Source organism: Rhamphochromis sp. 'chilingali' (assembly GCF_963969265.1).
Source record: "Rhamphochromis sp. 'chilingali' genome assembly, chromosome: 9".
In the NCBI taxonomy this organism is placed as follows: Eukaryota; Metazoa; Chordata; class Actinopteri; order Cichliformes; family Cichlidae; genus Rhamphochromis; species Rhamphochromis sp. 'chilingali'.
In genome coordinates, this window is record NC_137936.1 from 28720569 (window position 1) to 28737038 (window position 16470).

The 16470-nt window shown below is 40.8% G+C and overlaps 2 protein-coding genes across 5 annotated transcripts; both read left to right on the forward strand.

Annotated features, from left to right (window-relative positions):
- Positions 1–1315: 1315 nt before the first annotated feature.
- On the forward strand, positions 1316–9459 carry LOC308402906 (monoacylglycerol lipase abhd6-A-like). 2 transcript variants are annotated; one of them, XM_080892045.1, is made up of 9 exons: positions 1316–1656; positions 3243–3373; positions 4949–5108; positions 6069–6182; positions 6379–6511; positions 6595–6752; positions 7590–7644; positions 8213–8313; positions 8799–9451. In XM_080892045.1, exons 2-9 carry the CDS (start codon positions 3255–3257, stop codon positions 8976–8978), a joined length of 1020 nt encoding a protein of 339 aa, XP_080748171.1. In that variant the 5' UTR covers positions 1316–1656; positions 3243–3254; the 3' UTR covers positions 8979–9451. The 2 variants fall into 2 exon arrangements, with proteins under 2 accessions (XP_080748171.1, XP_080748172.1); XM_080892046.1 differs by lacking the exon at positions 1316–1656 and adding an exon at positions 1838–2163 and having other exon boundaries at positions 8799–9459.
- A 758-nt stretch (positions 9460–10217) lies between these two features.
- On the forward strand, positions 10218–15504 carry rpp14 (ribonuclease P/MRP 14 subunit). Of its 3 annotated transcripts, none has more exons than XM_080892048.1 (6): positions 10218–10356; positions 10918–11070; positions 11159–11243; positions 12754–12830; positions 12949–13027; positions 14744–14936. In XM_080892048.1, the coding sequence occupies exons 2-6, from the start codon at positions 10979–10981 to the stop codon at positions 14798–14800; spliced, it is 390 nt and encodes a 129-aa protein (XP_080748174.1). In that variant the 5' UTR covers positions 10218–10356; positions 10918–10978; the 3' UTR covers positions 14801–14936. The 3 variants fall into 3 exon arrangements, with proteins under 3 accessions (XP_080748174.1, XP_080748175.1, XP_080748173.1); XM_080892049.1 differs by having other exon boundaries at positions 10255–10356; positions 10948–11070; XM_080892047.1 differs by lacking the exons at positions 10218–10356; positions 10918–11070; positions 11159–11243; positions 12754–12830 and having other exon boundaries at positions 12950–13027; positions 14744–15504.
- The last annotated feature ends 966 nt before the right edge of the window (positions 15505–16470 follow it).

Below are 16470 nucleotides of genomic sequence, written 5' to 3' on the forward strand. Positions count from 1 at the left end.
GTTACAACAGCAAATATTTAATATTCTTCATTGTACTAAAACTATATTTTAATCTATGACACACAGACATTGATTAATCATCAAAAATTAAACATAGCAAATGAAAATTTCACAAGAACAAATCAGGTAGTTTTCTCAAATAAACCAGCTGCAGGCAGAAAAATTAGAATCACTGAGGATTACAAAACTCCACTAATATGTGTGTGTGTGTCTGTGTGTGTGCTGACCTACTACCTGCAGGAATGTGAGGTATTCCTGTGGTTTCTGGACTGACGTTCCCGGGCAGTTACATCACCCAGCTGACCGTCTGACAGCTGCTTCCTGAACCATGAAAGAAAAAACAGATTGGGATATTTTTAGCCCCAAAGTGAGACAATTTATTTGATCTGCAGAGTTTTATGGCCTTTAATAGTGTGCATTGTAAGCAGGGAGAAAAGCTCATCTTTGTGTAATATCAGCCTCTGACTACACAGATTATACAACATGATTATCCCTAATATGGCTGAAAATCAGTTTGTTGAGCATTGAAAGCTTCCTTGAGTTTGTTAGGAATGTAAAAGTTGTTCATTCAGAAGGTTGATGATCTTTTCACACTCACAGTAACCAACAAACTTAAATGACTGACTGAAAGTGCTGGTGTTTGTGTGCTGATTGGTTCAAAAATAGTTAATGCAAGTTAAGTGTTTCTTAATACAAAGTTAAAATGATGATAATAACTGGCTTGAAGACTCTGCGGCTCAGAAGTCGATGTCATCACCACAGCAGGTCTTTTTATTGTAAATAATCACAAGTTTATAACTTTTCCCCTCTTTTCCAGCTATTTTCACATTTCAAACAATATTACAGACTACTTCCTGCTTTATTATAATTCATTATTATTAGCAACTGTCATACTGTTAAAACCCTCTTATTTAGATCCTAAGTATATTCTTTCCTTTTATTATAAAGTGCTTTTCAGTGTATAATTTAGCAAATGCACGAAGACTGGCAGCCTTTAAATTAGGTTTTTGGCCAAAAAAAAAAAAAACGGCAAAAGTTCAAGGCCCCTTGGATGATCAAAAGAAGAAAGAAGGAGAACGTTTTCTAGCATTTACACACAAGCAGTGACAGATATGTTGCTAAATCCTGACATTGTGTTTTTCCACTTGAGCTCCAATCAGTTCAGACCACTATTTAAATCTTTTTTCAGCTGCTCCTTTCTCACCACAGCAGGATCATCAGCACATTTGGTTGGTCACAGATTTTTAGCCAATGACCTTTCTTATGCAACCCTCCGAGGCTTTTTGTCTCCTCCCAGTCTGAAACTGGGGAGCTGCCAGCCCTCCGAGCCACAAAACACTGGACAGAAATCAACTGAAACATTCATTTGAAGAAAATAAATATATAAATTGCTTTAACTTCGACAGAAATTCTGGAGCATCAGTGCTGTTCTCTAAGAGCTGCCTGTAGATGTTGGCGCCCTCTTGTGGACGTGCTCGCACACATCACACATCCTCTGCTTCTGACGGCACCTGAATGCAGCACAGCATTTTTCTTCTGCAGTATCCCTTTAAGTGCGGATGAAAGGCTGTTATGTAATTTAGGTGAAAGAGGAGGAAGAGCAGCGGACTGAATGGAGGACAGCCGGCACTGACAGCTCGAAGAGGACCCTGACAGGTAGGGCGCCGCTGACCCTGCAGGTGTAGATAAAGCGCTATAGTACTCAGCCTGAGGTGTCCGCGTTATGTCCGATGTGACGTTTTCAGCAGGTTAAAAGGACACGAGTTTTTAATGTAACCTTTGCATCTGGTGTTCTACCATCAAACCCTCAGTGAACAAAATATTCAAAAAGAGAAGTTTGTCTCTTTAAGCCTGTGACCGTTACGGTTAAAGGAAACTTCCGCATTTTTTTCTCAATGTAAACTTGTTTTACTCATTTTCCGGTTCTAACCTTTAAAAAAAACTCCTAACAAATGCACTTTTTTACTTGGTCTGATTTCTACATCAAAGCAAACCTCCAAATCCCGATTACTGTGTATTACTATGGTATATTACGAGTAGAAGTAGTTTATTTTTTAAGCACATTCCCCCTACAGGTGCTTTCTCCGGAAACTGTGAACTTTGCAGCTGCTTCAAAGGTTCAGTGTCTTTCTGGGTTGGGCTTGCAGCGCTGGACGTTGTTCAGTGGGTTAAGTAATCCTGTTGTATCCTGTTGATTTTGTGGCACTTGCATTAATTGCGATTTCATGTCAAAATCATAGACTGTATATGAAAGATGGAAGTAATACCTCAACGTTAACTATTAACAACTGCTGTGTCAATTTGCTGTTACCATGAGTTGCCATATTTGACCCATCAAGCCTGGTTCAATGCTGCATTTATGACATATTGTGTGGAAGCCACGGACGCAGGTGCCTGATAATTAGAGCTAAGAAACAAGCTAACATATGGTGGTTTAGCTCACTGGGTTGAGCAGGCAACTCCTATTACTGAGTTTTGGGTTCATATTTTACACTCAGCTCTACCTGCTCTCTTTCATCCAGTTTTTTTTTTCAAAGCATTTAAGTATAATTAAAATGTATTTAAAGGGAACCTACAAGAAGTTTGTATTATATTTTTAGTGAGTTGAATTTCATTTATTACAAGCTTTTATTATTATAAGCAATGTAATTACACTTAAAATGCTTTCCCACCTTTGCTTTCTGCAGTGGAAAAATGGATCTTTTACACTAAAAGTAAAAAAAAAGTGATGCCATAACTTTGGAAAGCTATGGGAATATTTTTTATTTATCAGCTTAAGTTAGGCTTTGTCTTTTTTTGGAGTAAAGGCATAAATAAACCAGCACATTTCCCTGACTATATGTTTGTTTACAGCTAAATGTTTCATTGACTGAGGCAAGACTGAGTGATTTAACTGGACTTTTGTCACTTCAGTACTCTGGATGCAGTACTCAGCGTCTGTTTCTATTATTATTATACAGTATAACACTAAGATAAGATAAGATAAGATAAGATAAGATAAGATAAGATAGAACTTTATTAATCCCTCGGGTGGGTTCCTCTGGGAAATTCGATTTCCAAAAAAAGCACAGCAACGACCAAAGTTACAGTTACTCTTCTAGTAGTTACTCTTCTTACTGTCTTGGAGCAACTGTGAGGACACAGTTTCGTCTGGGACTAATAAATTATTCAGTTTCTGCTTGATTATCTACAGTTAAACTGAGCTGAGAGTGCAGTTTGTGATCTGTTTTTTTTTTTTAAAGGAGGCTGCAACGATGGAGCTGAATGTGGCCAAAATGATAATGCTGGCAGGAGGTGTCCTGGTTGTGCCCATGCTCGCTTTCGTCACCTCCTTCCTGTTCTGGCCTGGAGCGCTCCTCAAGGCGTACAACTGGTAAAGGCACATAGAGGACATACACACAGAGAACAAACAGGCGGGTTAGACTTGTATCTGTTTGGTTTAGGCACACCACTGGATTATAGCAGAAGAAATGGAAAAGATTTTCCACCTACAGTACTCTGCAAAAGTCTCAAGTCATTCCTTATTTCTCATGTTTTGCTTCCAAGCAGCCAGACTTTGTTGTGATTTTTTTAAGTGGTCATCATCAGTAGGTGTCCAGCCTTCTGGAGGTCTTCCAAACCTTTTCTTTGGACATTGGCTGCTTTTCATGAGGGAAAAATAAAGAAATTACAGGTCTGAAAAATTACAGCTGATAAACCGTAGCAGTATCTGAGTCATGTCCTTAAGAAATAGGAAAATCCAGCAAAGACCTGACAAAGGACCATAAGAGTCATCTGACCCTTTGGCTGATCCCTTTACTGTTCACTGAAGTATCATTAGAAATGGTGTCAGTGAAGGGTGGCTGCCAAGAAGCCATTCTTAAGATAAGGAAACAGGAAAAAGACTTGGTGGCTCAGGACTTTTGCACTTTTGTACAGTGGTTTTCCATTTTTCTTATTTTTTTATGAAAATAAATCTAATAAATGTTACTCCAAGCAATTTTCTTCAAAGTTACTAAACCCACCAGATAAAGCCTTCAACAGCAACAAGCAGACAAACTGGACACGCGTTACATTTGAATGAAAATAATGTAGTTCCTGTGTTCCAATACAGCTTCAAAAATGCTTTTATTGTGAAAGAGCCAAAGCAGTGACCTTTCCTTCTGAACTTTAGACTAAGCTGTGAAAAAAACTACATGCTGGCTGATTACTGGATTACTGATGTTGCTTCACTCTGTCTTACACACACACGCACACACACACAAAGTGCTGACTCACTGACATGTAATAGAAGAAGAAAAACATGTGCAAAGAATTAACAGTGAATCTGTGACTGTGTAGAAGATTATTTTTATCTGTCGAGATCATTTTGGTCCCAGATTTCGGGGACCGTTCCTGACCTCTGTTTTTATTTTGTTTGGTTTTTATTTTTTAACCCTGACCGTTGTAAGGGTAGCAGAAATTCACCTTATTATGTTTATGTTGAGTAATGAAGCTGCATTTGTGGTTGATATGAATATCCAAAGTGTTGCACAATAAATTATTAAACAATCACATGAACAAACTATGGAAATAAGTGGCAGAGCATCACTCTTATTTTCATAACAGCAGTTATAAAATGATTTCTACAGGTCATCATCTTTTCATGATAAACCTTTAATTTTCTAGTGTGCTTTTATTTTGTGGGGGGATTTTCCCATTAATGTGATCTCACACCAGTTTTGACTGCACAATGACCCTTTTCATATGAAACCATGTGCAGCTGCAGGATGTTGAACTGAATCCTAAAATAAAGTGATGATCAGAGTCAGAGAAAATTCAGAAACAGTGATCTTGTTTTTAAAGACTACACAATCACATGATTTATTTCATAATGTTAGTGGATGGATCGCCTCATGTTTAATCCTCAGGAATCACTGAACATCCAGAACATGAGACTTTATAACGGCTCACCTGTAAATCTCTGCAGGTATTGGCGCCGCAGGCTCGGATTGGTTGTCCGCTTCTCTCACAGTGGGAATTACCACTTCTGTTATTCCACACGCGGGGCACCAGGAGGCGCAACACCATCACTGCTGCTGCTCCACGGCTTCTCTGCCACCAAGGATATGTGGCTACCTGTTGTCAAGGTTTTTACACAAAAATAAATCAAAACATCAGATGTACATGTTTGTGACAGTGACATTTTCACTGCTAAAAAAGGAACTTCAGCTCAGCTGTGTGTAAATCTGGAAACACAGGGTTGGTGAATTGTGTGTGGAGACGTGGAAGCTGTCCCCTTTGTAAAATCTTACCTTTGAGCAAAAATCTATAACTGTTGAAGCAGATTTTGTCAGATTTGACTGGTGATTCTCCAGCCTTTCTGTCATGAAGTGTATGTAAGTGAGCCTCTGGTGTGTTTGCTAGTGATGTTCGATTCGTGAACGAATCGTTCAATACTCGAGAATCACTTTACTGACTCGTGAATCATGATTCACAAGCCCAACTGACTCACTGACTCATCCCTGTTTCTGTTAACAAACTAATTCGCTTAGTAGAAATATATCTAGCTTATAAATAAAATTGGGGGGGGGGGAACAACAGCCAGTTTCTTAACAAAAGCATTTCTGCTCTGAACTGGAAGAAAAAGTAGATGTGAGTAGAAGCTCACATCAAGAAAATAGCTCCTCAGTTCACAGTAGCATCACTCTGCTAACATGCTAACAGCACATTTGAGCTACTCACCCCCTCCCTTCCTGTGTTGAATCGTAAGCGTAAGCGAATCACTCAGGACTCACTAACCCCCTCCCTCCTGTGCTGAATCATAGAGCGAGCGAACGAATCACTCACTCACTCACTCACCCCCTCCTGGCTCACAGCTTCTTCTTCTTCTTGGTTGGCAACCAATGTTAAGGCGCATTACCGCCCCAACTCAAACTTAAACAAATTAAGTTTGAGTGAAAATGTACATTTTTTGCACTCTCTGGTCAACTGACTCAGTGAATCAAATGACTCACAAAATCCGATTCACTTTGGTGAGTGACTCATTAAAACTCGATTCAGTAAAAAGAATCAAATTTACCATCACTAGTGTTTGCTTTCTCCTCCAGTTCCTCCCTAGAAACCAACATGTGGTGTGTGTGGACATGCCGGGACACGAGGGGACAAGTCGCACCGGTCCAGAGGATTACAGCATCCGCGGTCAGGTTGAACGAATCCACCAGGTCTGTACAAATTTGTGTGTGTGTGTGACACTTGCACACTTTGTAATAATTATAAGTTTGGAAAAACCACTGGGATATCTTTCAGGGGGAGGTTATTCTTGTAATCAAAGCAAGGCTTCCAGGTTTGGACCACAGCAGAAGCACTGAGCTACTGTCCTGTTTCAAAACTCACCTCTCTGTTTTTCTTCCTGTGTAGTTTGTGCAGAGTATCGGTCTCGATAAAAGACCCTTCCACCTGGTCGGCACGTCAATGGGTGGCAACGTCGCAGGGGTGTACGCTGCCACTTACCCCACCCACCTATCCAGTGTCACCTTGGTTTGCCCGGCAGGTAAACTCAGCAGACGTACCTTACATTTGCTGATGATGATCAGGTTTGCATAATTCCTCTTCCTCATCTTCTCTCCCAAACAGGCCTGGTTTACCCGACGGACTCGGAGTTCATCAGTCGCCTGAGGGAGCTGGAGATGGGTGAGAAGGATGAGTCGATCCCGCTCGTCCCCACCACCATTCAGGAACTCGAGGACATGCTGAGACTCTGTTGTAACACCCCCCCAAAACTCCCCCGACAGGTACAGGGCTGAGCTGCATGGGCACAGTAGAAATGACTTCACAAGTTTCCTTATCCGCATGATTCATTGTATCAGCACGTCATTAAGACAAGGAAAGATGTGAAGGAGAATTTGTAAGGAATTAGGAGAAATCACATTGAAGTATTTAAACAATGTGACTGTGGGTTTTACGGTTTGCTGTGGTGAAGCTAAAATTGACCAAAGTTTAACTACAATACTTCACCCTGTTCTCAGTGGCTGTCTTATTTTTAATAGCTTCCTCTTCCAAATTCATCCTGCAGACTGTCATCTGCTTTATTTTATTCTTTATTCTTTGCACTTTAAGCATTTTATCTACCTCACATCTACAGCCAGTTTAGAATCACTTAACCTCACATGCATATCTTTGGACTGCTAGAGGAAGCTGGAAAAGCAGGACAGGAAAAACATGCAGACTGCACACAGAAAGATCTGCAATGAACTGAGTTATAATGCAACCCTTACTTCACTTTTATCATTGATATGGGAATATCTTTATTTATGGAGCAGTTTCATAAACCCACATTGCAAAGTGCTTCACAAAAGACATCATAACTTTACAAAAGGCGCATATGAATGCAGAGAGTAGCATCCTAGAGAGTATGATATTTTGTTCCTCTGAACCTCCTTTCTTTCCACAAAAGATGTTCCAGCTTGCTTTAGTATTTGCAGAATTCAACCATCACACAGACACTTCTGGGTCACTTTGCATTTAAGGCTTGTAACAATATACCTGCTCTCAGTCACACTGCCAGTACTGCTGTTGCTTTTCTTTCTTTCTTTTTATTTATTTGCATTTGTGTGCATGTGTGTTGTTAGGTGCTGAGCGGTCTCCTTGCCAACAGGATCCCAAACAATGATTTCTACAAAGAAGGTCAGTCCGCTCACCATCACCTGCTCTTTTCTTCTCTTTGTCCTGTCCTCCTCCCCTCATCCCCAACCGGTCACAGCAGACGGCCGCACTTCCCTGAGCCTGGTTCTGCTGGCGTTTTTTTTCCTGTTAAAAGGGAGTTTTTCCTTCCCACCATCACCAAGTCGTTGCTCAAAGGTGGTCATTTGATTACTGGGTTGCTTGCAGAGATGCTTGCATCTCTGTAATAATGTAGGGTCTCTACCTTACAATATAAAGCACCTTGAAGCGACGGCTGTTGTGATTTGGTGCTATATATATTGAAGTGAATTGAGTTCAAGCAGTGCTCCATCGACAGTCACAGATTACTGAGGGATTTGATCTGACCCTTTGCCTCCTGCCTTTTTTCATTATTTTCTATTTGACATTTCAGATAAATTAATTAGTGAAGGAAAGCACTTTTGATATGACTCACTTGTATAAAGACAGTGAAGCAGGGAGAAAAGCAGATTGTGTCTACTTCTACTCTGCAGTAATCATTTTCCCTTTAGTAACTCATTGCCCCTGTGTGTGTGTGTGTGTGTGTGTGTAGTGTTCATGGAGATTGTTGGGGAGAAGTCTCGCCACTCGCTACAAGAAAACATGCATCTGATCACAGTGCCCCTGCAGGTTATCTGGGGGAAGGAAGACCAGGTAAATTCACAACCCTACAGCAGTGATGATCATTAGAAAACGATGTCTCAGCCCCAATTTTCCGCCCTTTGCGGGTATGTACTGCTTCTTTAAAAAAATAAAAATAAAAATTAGGGGTGCCGGTCATCAGAACTGCCAAGTGGCCCTCCTCATCTACTTGTGCTCACTACGTCCTTCATATTTAAATTATTGAATCACTGTTGAGAGAAGTTTAAACTTTAACTGTATCCATATTAATAAGATAGAAAAAAATTAAATTGTACTGTTGAAATAAAAAACAATTTCTACCAGGCTGTAAATGTGCCTTTTAATGCTGTAAAGTTCGAAGTTCATTTTCATTTGGAAGTCTATACGAATTGACAACAGAGCATGAATATCTGTAAATCTGTAAATCTCCGTCATGTGGTGTTGGGATATTTCAGTGTGTCAGTAAAGCCGTGCTGCAGCGTCACACAGAGCTGTAACACACTTGTCTGAACTCTCAGGTGCTGGACGTTTCGGGCGCCGCTGTGCTGCAGGGGGCGCTGCCTCACTGCCAGGTGACGGTGTTGGACAGCTGTGGTCACTCTGTGGCTCTTGAGCGACCGAGAAAAGCCGCCAAACTCATCACGGACTTCCTGTCTGAGCAGGCAGTCAGCGATGGCAACGTAAAGAAAGTTTCTTGAAGAAAAACCTTTGAACTGTACGCCGACCCCTGACCTCATGATGATGAAGGAGAGGAGAAGTATGATGAGATTTCTACATCAACGTTTATGTCTGTAAAAAAAACTGAACAAACGCACAAAAGTATTACTTTACTTTAAGATATTCCTGATGTTTTCATCTGTATGACTTTTACTCACTGCCCTGCAGGCGGCTGATATCCATAATCTTTAGAGTTTAATGTCATGGTATCAATCCTCGTTTTCATGTTTCACTTTCAGAAAACTGCATTGTAGTCTTCTGTTTACAGCTGTTTGTGAACTATGCAGTGGACTGACTGCATAATTAACATCACAAAAACACATCAGACTGAATTTACAATGAAACATTTACTGTTGATTAATATGTGATTTGTAACCTTTAGCTATTAACTTTAATATATAAAGTTTAAAAAAATGGTGGAATTAAAAGATTTTGTGTGTTTAAGATTGTTGGTTGAAAAATCCTGTCATTTTGGAAGACATAACACATCAAGTAATTTATTCAAGATGCACAGGAAGTAGTCACTGCTCACGAGGCCCTGCAATTCAGATTTATTTGTCACATGTTGTTAGTACAGGGTCAGCATTACAATGAAATGTGTTTGAAGAGATGAAACATGATTAAAATACTAAAAGTAACATGATTAAAAAGAAAATAAGATGAAAAAAGTAGAGAGAACTACTTTGCGCAATGTATTGCAGTAAAGTAGCAGTTCAGCTGGGACTGAATATGTAGTTAAACTTCTTTTTACACTGACAGCAAGAGGAGTTTCACTGGTCTGGCCCACTCAAGATCAAAGCAGGATGTGTGTCGAAGAAGATGAATGATGTAAGCTCAAGCTGTGAAGTTTAATATGCTATATGCTATTTAATAGCACCACTGAAAGGTTAGGGTTAGGGTTACACAAGTTGTAAATGTTATTTTGACATTGTGAGGGCGACGAATCAAGTCCTGTCAAATACAACCTGAAATTAAAAAAATAAAATAAATGAATAATTAATTTTTATTTCCATAGAGAAAAATGTCAGCCATTAGAAAAAACATTTGGATTATTACCTCAAAATGTTGATTCAGTAACTCAAAAACTCACAAATTAATTTTAAATTATTTTGTCAGAGTTAGTACTGTTGTTTGTTTTTTGTGGCAGTGGCAGAAACAAGCTTCCATATCCGGTTTTCAACGTACAAGACAAAATAAGCCGTCTCGTGGCGAAGAGTGATCCATCTTGCAGTTTTACGCGTCTTTGCAAAAGCTGGTTGCGCATGCGCTGCTGGGGTCCCCTTCCCCCTTGGTGAAAGACGTTTCTCTGGGATTGCGGACTTCTCGGCACGCTGTGTGTCCTCCACGTTTTAGCAGCTGGTGAGTGAAGTGCTTCTGCTTTTATTAAACTTCAGAACAAATTAAAAACTTTCATTTCTGTGTGCGGAGTCGATAACAGAGAATCAGCTAGCAGCTACAATAACTTAGCTGAAGCTAACGGGTTCACCTTGTCCAGGGTTAGCCGCTTTCAGCTTCGGGTTTTAAAGGCTGTACGGAGTTTTCCTCGTGTTTTTATTGACGTTTCACTGTCAGATCTCTGGGCTTCCCAAAACGTAATATTTTAGAGCTTATCAGGTTTGCTCTGAGGTGTTCCTGTTTGTCTTTGTTGTTTGCTTTTGTGTAAATGCAGCAGCTTTGTTACCCAAAGCTGCTGTCCAAAGGTCCAGCCCGTAACTAAAATACTTACAAAATGCTTTAAACACCTGCTGCTACAAGTCTTTGATAGTGCACACTGACAGGCCCTCACAAGCTTGTGGAAAATAAAGTGTAACGCACACAGTTCCTGCTTTAGTACAGGTATTTATTGGCTAACGATAAAATGCAGACATGACGAAGAGACTCTCTGTAAGCGCCACTGTTTTGATTTTTTTTTTTTTATAGTCAGCTGATCCACCTGCTGCTCTTCATCAGACAGAGGCTGAGCCACTGATGCTCTGATAGAATGAAACAGGTGGAGGAGAAGGAAGAAGCGTCTGTCTACCAACGGGTCGTGTTGAAAAACGCCTCACCGTACCACTACCTGAAGGTCCGCCTGTAAGTTCCTCATCGTATTTTTAGAGTTTGATGTTGTGCTGATATTTGTACACACACGCACACTTTATTTTTTCCTCTGTGTCTTTAGTGTGCTGGAGGATGAGTCAACCAGACTAAGTGCCGTTGAACTGAAGTACTTCATCATCACAGGCCTGAAGTCTCTGTATGGAGAGGTGAGACCATGAAGACCGGTGAGGAGTTAAGGAGCTTCTGTGTTTGTTTTACTTGTTTTATTCTCCTGAGTTTCAGAACCTTTGTATAATGTGAGGATTAATTTGCATTAAATACACTATATTGCCAAAAGTATTCACTCGCCCATTCAAATCAATGAATTCAGTTGTTCCAGTAACTGTCTTGGCCACAGGTGTATACAATCAAGGACCCAGGCATACAGACTGCTTCTACAAACATTTGTGAAAGAATGGGTCGCTCTCAGGAGCTCAGTGAATTCCAGTGTGATGCCGTAATATGATGCCACCCGTGCAACGAGTCCACTTGTAAAATTTCTTCTCTAAGGAATATTCCACAGTCGACTGTTAGAGGTATTAACAAAGTGGAAGCGAGCGTGAACAACGCTAACTCAGCATGAAATGGTATTCTATGTAAAATCACAGAGTGGGGTCAGCAAATGCTGTCTCTATGCCCTAGTGTGCAGAGTTTGCCGACTTTCTGCAGAGTCAATCTCTACACACCTCTAAACTTCATGTGGCCTTCAGATTAGATCAAAGAACAGTCCGTAGAGAGCTTTGTGAAATGGGTGTCCGTAGCCAAGCAGCTGCAGCCAGGCCAAGCAAAGCATCGGGTGGAGTGCTGTAAAGTACACCACTACTTGTAGTGGTGTAGATTGTAGATGCCGTAGAGTCCATCTCACCTGCAGCGGCATCGCAGGCCACACCCCGCCACAAACACATACTTGTAAGCCTTGCGGAAAGCTTTCCCAGAAGAGTTGAAGCTGTTATACCTGCACAGGGTGGACTGATGTCATATTAAACTCTATGGATCGAGAATGGTATGTCACTCAAGTTCATAAGCGTGTGAAGGCAGGTGAGTGAATACTTCTGGTAATATAGTGTATTCTACCAGATGTGGGGCTCATCCCAGCTTTGAGGTGACTGTTTGTTTGTGGTGATCTGGATCAGTCTTGTTTTTGTTTGTTTTTGGGTTTTTTGTGATAATGTATCTTCACGTAAATGTCAAACTGACAGTTGAGGTCAGCCAGGAGTCTCCATGTACTAAGATGATCACAGATGAAATTGTGATCTCTAGTTAGAGTAGGGAGCAGGTGGAGGTATGTGCTGGAGAGAAGAGGAATGGAAGCAAGACAGAATACATGAAAAGTACATGAGTGAAACTGCACTAATAAAAAAAAAAAAAAAAAAATGAAGGCAGAGCAGAATATGCTTAGATTTTTATTGGGATTGACCAGAATGGGTGGGATTAGAAATGAGTGTAGATCAGAGGGACAGCTCAGGCTCAGTTTAGAGCAAAAGTTAGATACAAGGCTGAGGTGGTTTGGACGTGTGCAGAGGAGGAAGATGCTGAATGTGGAGGGTGAGATTGAAGCAGATGAAAAGGAAAGGGAGATGTTCTGGATAGTCCAAACTATCTGAATCCAGGGTCCTAATTCATGCGTAGCGTGGAGGGATGCAGTTTAGCTTTTCTTACTTTGTTTTCACTCCTCAGGTGGGAGCAGCGTTAAACTTTGACGTCCTGAAGTACGATGAGGACACCCTGACCGCTCTCCTCCGTGTTTACAGCAGGTGACCACCGACCATGAGAGAAAGGGGGCTGGGTGGGGTGGTGGGGACAGCTGAAACTGAAACAGACTAACCACCACTTGTTGGTATCATTTTCTTCTTTTATTGTGTGTGTTTGCAGAAGTTTGGTGAAGCTGTGGAGCTCCCTGACTCTTCTCGGCTCCTACCAGAACAAGGCCTGTGCCTTCAGAGTCCTGCAGGTCAGCAGATTTGATCCCCGCTCTTCTCTCATAATAAGAATTTTCTCAGAGGTGATCCACTCCTAGAGAAGTTAATAGACTAAAGAATCGTGACGCGTGATGACAAATAAATAGAGTTTACATATTTTGCAGAAAAATAAACTCTACCAAACTTGCTGAAAATCTTAACATTTTTTCCTCCAGATTGTCATCATTAAAGCTGCTAATTTGATGCACATTATCCTCTCTTGTGCTAGTATAACATGCTGTAATATACACATCTGTAGGATAGTCTCTTGTTTGCAAATGAAGGTGAACAAAGTGAAGTTCTTTACTAATTTTCAGCTTCTGAGCCACAAGTCTGTGAACAACCAATCAGTCACCTTCCACAGAGTTTCTGATGGTTGGGTCTCGTGTGTTTTTTGTGCCGAGCATCAAAGCTCTGTGTCGACCTTGAGACTATCAGCTGTGAATACTTTACTGCCGCTCCCGAACCACATGACCTCTGAGGCGATTATCTCTGCCGCCAGGCACAAAAAATTACGTCCGTGTGGAAGCATTACACATATGTTTGTGCAGAACAATGTTCTGTATTCGCACTCCTGAGCTGAAGAGGAAAGTTCCTGTGCATCAGCTTTAATCTCTACAGATGATACGTGAGCTTTTTTTGTTCTTGTTCATTTTGCTTTTCTGGACACTGCTGCTGTGGATTTAAAATGAAGTAATGAAGAAGTTGCTTTAAGTGTGCACTATGAGGTTTAAAGAGGATGAAGCAGTATTTTTTTTACTCTGTTTTAAACAGATTAGTGCCAAAAAATATGTAACTGTTCTTTTTGTAGCTGCTGTTGTTAGATTAAATTAGGATACAATAGATAAGGTGATCAGTAGGGATTCATGTGATGCACAATAGCAAGGCTGCAATCATGCGGCGTTCACCACCATGAGAAAGAGACTGGGAGGCATGCAACATCATCGTTGACTTAAATAGGACGTTGCCCTTTTATATTTCTGTCTCATATACAAGGTGTGCTGAAAAAGTTTCAGAAAGGGACTCATTTAGAGTTGCTGATCTCCCCTTAAGAGCGTCTCGTGGACTGTATCAGCAAGGCCGCTCTTTTTAGATGTCTTGGCACTATAGCCTCTTGTGCTGGTGCTTCTGCAATTGATGCTGGATTATCCTGTGTGGAATTAAGTTTCAGTTGTGAGCAAAGATTGTGTTGGTGTGGCTAAAAGAAACATCCTGTTTCTCAAGGTGCTCTGTAAGGGCTCACAGATGCATGGACCACAGCTCAGATCGCTGTCTCTCCCCTAGAGGCCCATTATGGAAAACGAACATTTTGTTCTTTCTGTAGGTCAAAACTTTGGATTATTATCTCAGAATTTTGACTTACTAACTAAAACTCCTGTAAAAATGAGCCAAACTTCCAGTAAAGTTGAAGTTTTGAGATTAAAACTCCAAAATTTTGACTTATGATTGGCAAAAATTATTTTTGTTTTGTTTTTGTTATAGAAACAAGCTTCCAACCATAAAACAATAACATTTTTGTAATTTAAAGCCTGAAAATCGTGACCAAGCCTCATAAGGATGATTTTTGAGTTGTGCATTTTGCAAAGGTTTCAGTTAGGTCTCCTTTAATTTAAGGAATGTTACAGTAATGTTGCATCATTTGTGTTTGAGGAATATTTAATCCAAGACATTATAAAGACCATCTTTCTGTTGCTCTGTGCTGTGTTCAGGTGTCTCCGTTCCTCTTGGCACTGACGGGAAACAGTCGGGATCTGCAGCTCGACTGAGGCCGGAGGAGCTTTCTTTTTTTCGCAATGAGTTTCCTGTGGAGGCGAGTCTTTAACAAACCGCTGTCTTCCATCGCAGCGGCTCCTCACCTCAGCCGGTCACTCCACATTGGCCAGCGAGCTTCCCTCACCAAAGCGTTCTCTTCCCGTGACGTGGAGGCGTTCGCTGAGCTGACAGGTGACACCAACCCCCTCCACCTGGATCCGGCGTACGCCAGCACCACTTCGTTTGAGACACCTATCGTGCACGGCGTCCTCATCAACGGCCTGATCTCGGCCGTGCTCGGCACCAGGATGCCGGGTCGAGGCTGCATCTTCTTGTACCAGGAGATCCGCTTCCCGGCACCACTCTACGTTGGAGAGGAGGTGCTGGCCGAAGCCGAAGTCCGCAAGATTAAGATGTCATTCGCCTTCATTGCTGTAACGTGCTCTGTTAAGGATAAAGTGGTGATGGAGGGTGAGGTGATGGTGATGTTGCCTGAGGAGCAGCAGCAGAAGGAGTGAGAGGAGGTGGTGGTCACCCCTCACTGTCTCCTCAAAATAGTATTTTGTACACGAGGGACTTTATTATTGTTTGTTGCTCAAAGCAAGAAAAACGTGTTTATAGGCAGAGCATCTAATATTTGTTTCCAGCTCTGCTTTGTTTATTGTTTTGAAATCTTTTGTGTGGAGATAAAATAATAAATGTCTTTGAATTTTTCAAACCTGCTTGTGTTGTTATACCCACCTGTTCACTCACATCACACACACACAACTTTCTTTCCTTCCACCATACTGTGATCCTTCTATTTTTCTTTTTACCGACTCATTTCCTTCAGCTGATTATAAGGGTGAGTTGTTTTTTTTATTATGTTTACTTAACATAATGACATGTTAATATTTCCATGTTTCATGATTAATCATGTGAAACAACACTTTTTGAGCACTGCAAAGTGAAGCTGGAGAACTGTTCAGTCAAGTGAACCTTATGCGGCCACTTCATTAGGTATACCCTGTTAGCATTGAGAACTGAAGCCTAGAAGAGTCATTGACATGGTCAACAACAACACTCGGCTGGACTGAAATGATGCTCTGTGCTAAATCTGGCCATTCTCCTCTGACTTCAACTAGACATTTTCACCCACTGAGACGCTGCTTGGATGGTTGTACAGAAAGGTCCAAGCAGATCACCAGTTTGTGAGAACACCAGCCTGTCTGGCACTAACAACCATGCCACCTTCAGTCACTTAAATCTTCAACTCATTCTGAGGCTCAGTTTGAACTTCAGCTGGTTGTCTTGTCAATGTCTACATGCCTACCTGGCTTATTAGATAATTATATTAACAACCAGTTGAACGTGTACCTAAAAACTGGCTAGTGAGTGTACACTGGCAGAGCACTATTTAAAGCATTTCTAAACTAAACTCTAATCAAGTGGTCATAGTTAAATCTGATTAAATAATTTTTCAAAGGCACAAATCTTTTTTTTGTACGTGTCTGACTTCATTTCTTTCATTTATGGTTTAGTTTAAATATTGTTTATTTCACACAGATGGCTGTAGATTTTTATTTTATTTCCATTACTTTATTTATTTGATTTATCTCTATCCTTCAACCTGATATTCATTGTTTATTTTTTGACATTTTAGACTAATTTAAAGGCAAATTAAAAAAAAAATTGGTTGAATGAA

Bases quoted from the DNA above. Each gene is read 5' to 3' on its own strand.
- LOC308402906 (XM_080892045.1), top strand. From the start codon at position 3,255: ATGGAGCTGAATGTGGCCAAAATGATAATGCTGGCAGGAGGTGTCCTG. The intron at 5,109-6,068 runs GTTTTTACACAA...TTTCTCCTCCAG, and splicing joins TGTGGCTACCTGTTGTCAAG to TTCCTCCCTAGAAACCAACA. The intron at 7,645-8,212 runs GTCAGTCCGCTC...GTGTGTGTGTAG, and splicing joins CAATGATTTCTACAAAGAAG to TGTTCATGGAGATTGTTGGG.
- rpp14 (XM_080892047.1), top strand. From the start codon at position 14,828: ATGAGTTTCCTGTGGAGGCGAGTCTTTAACAAACCGCTGTCTTCCATC.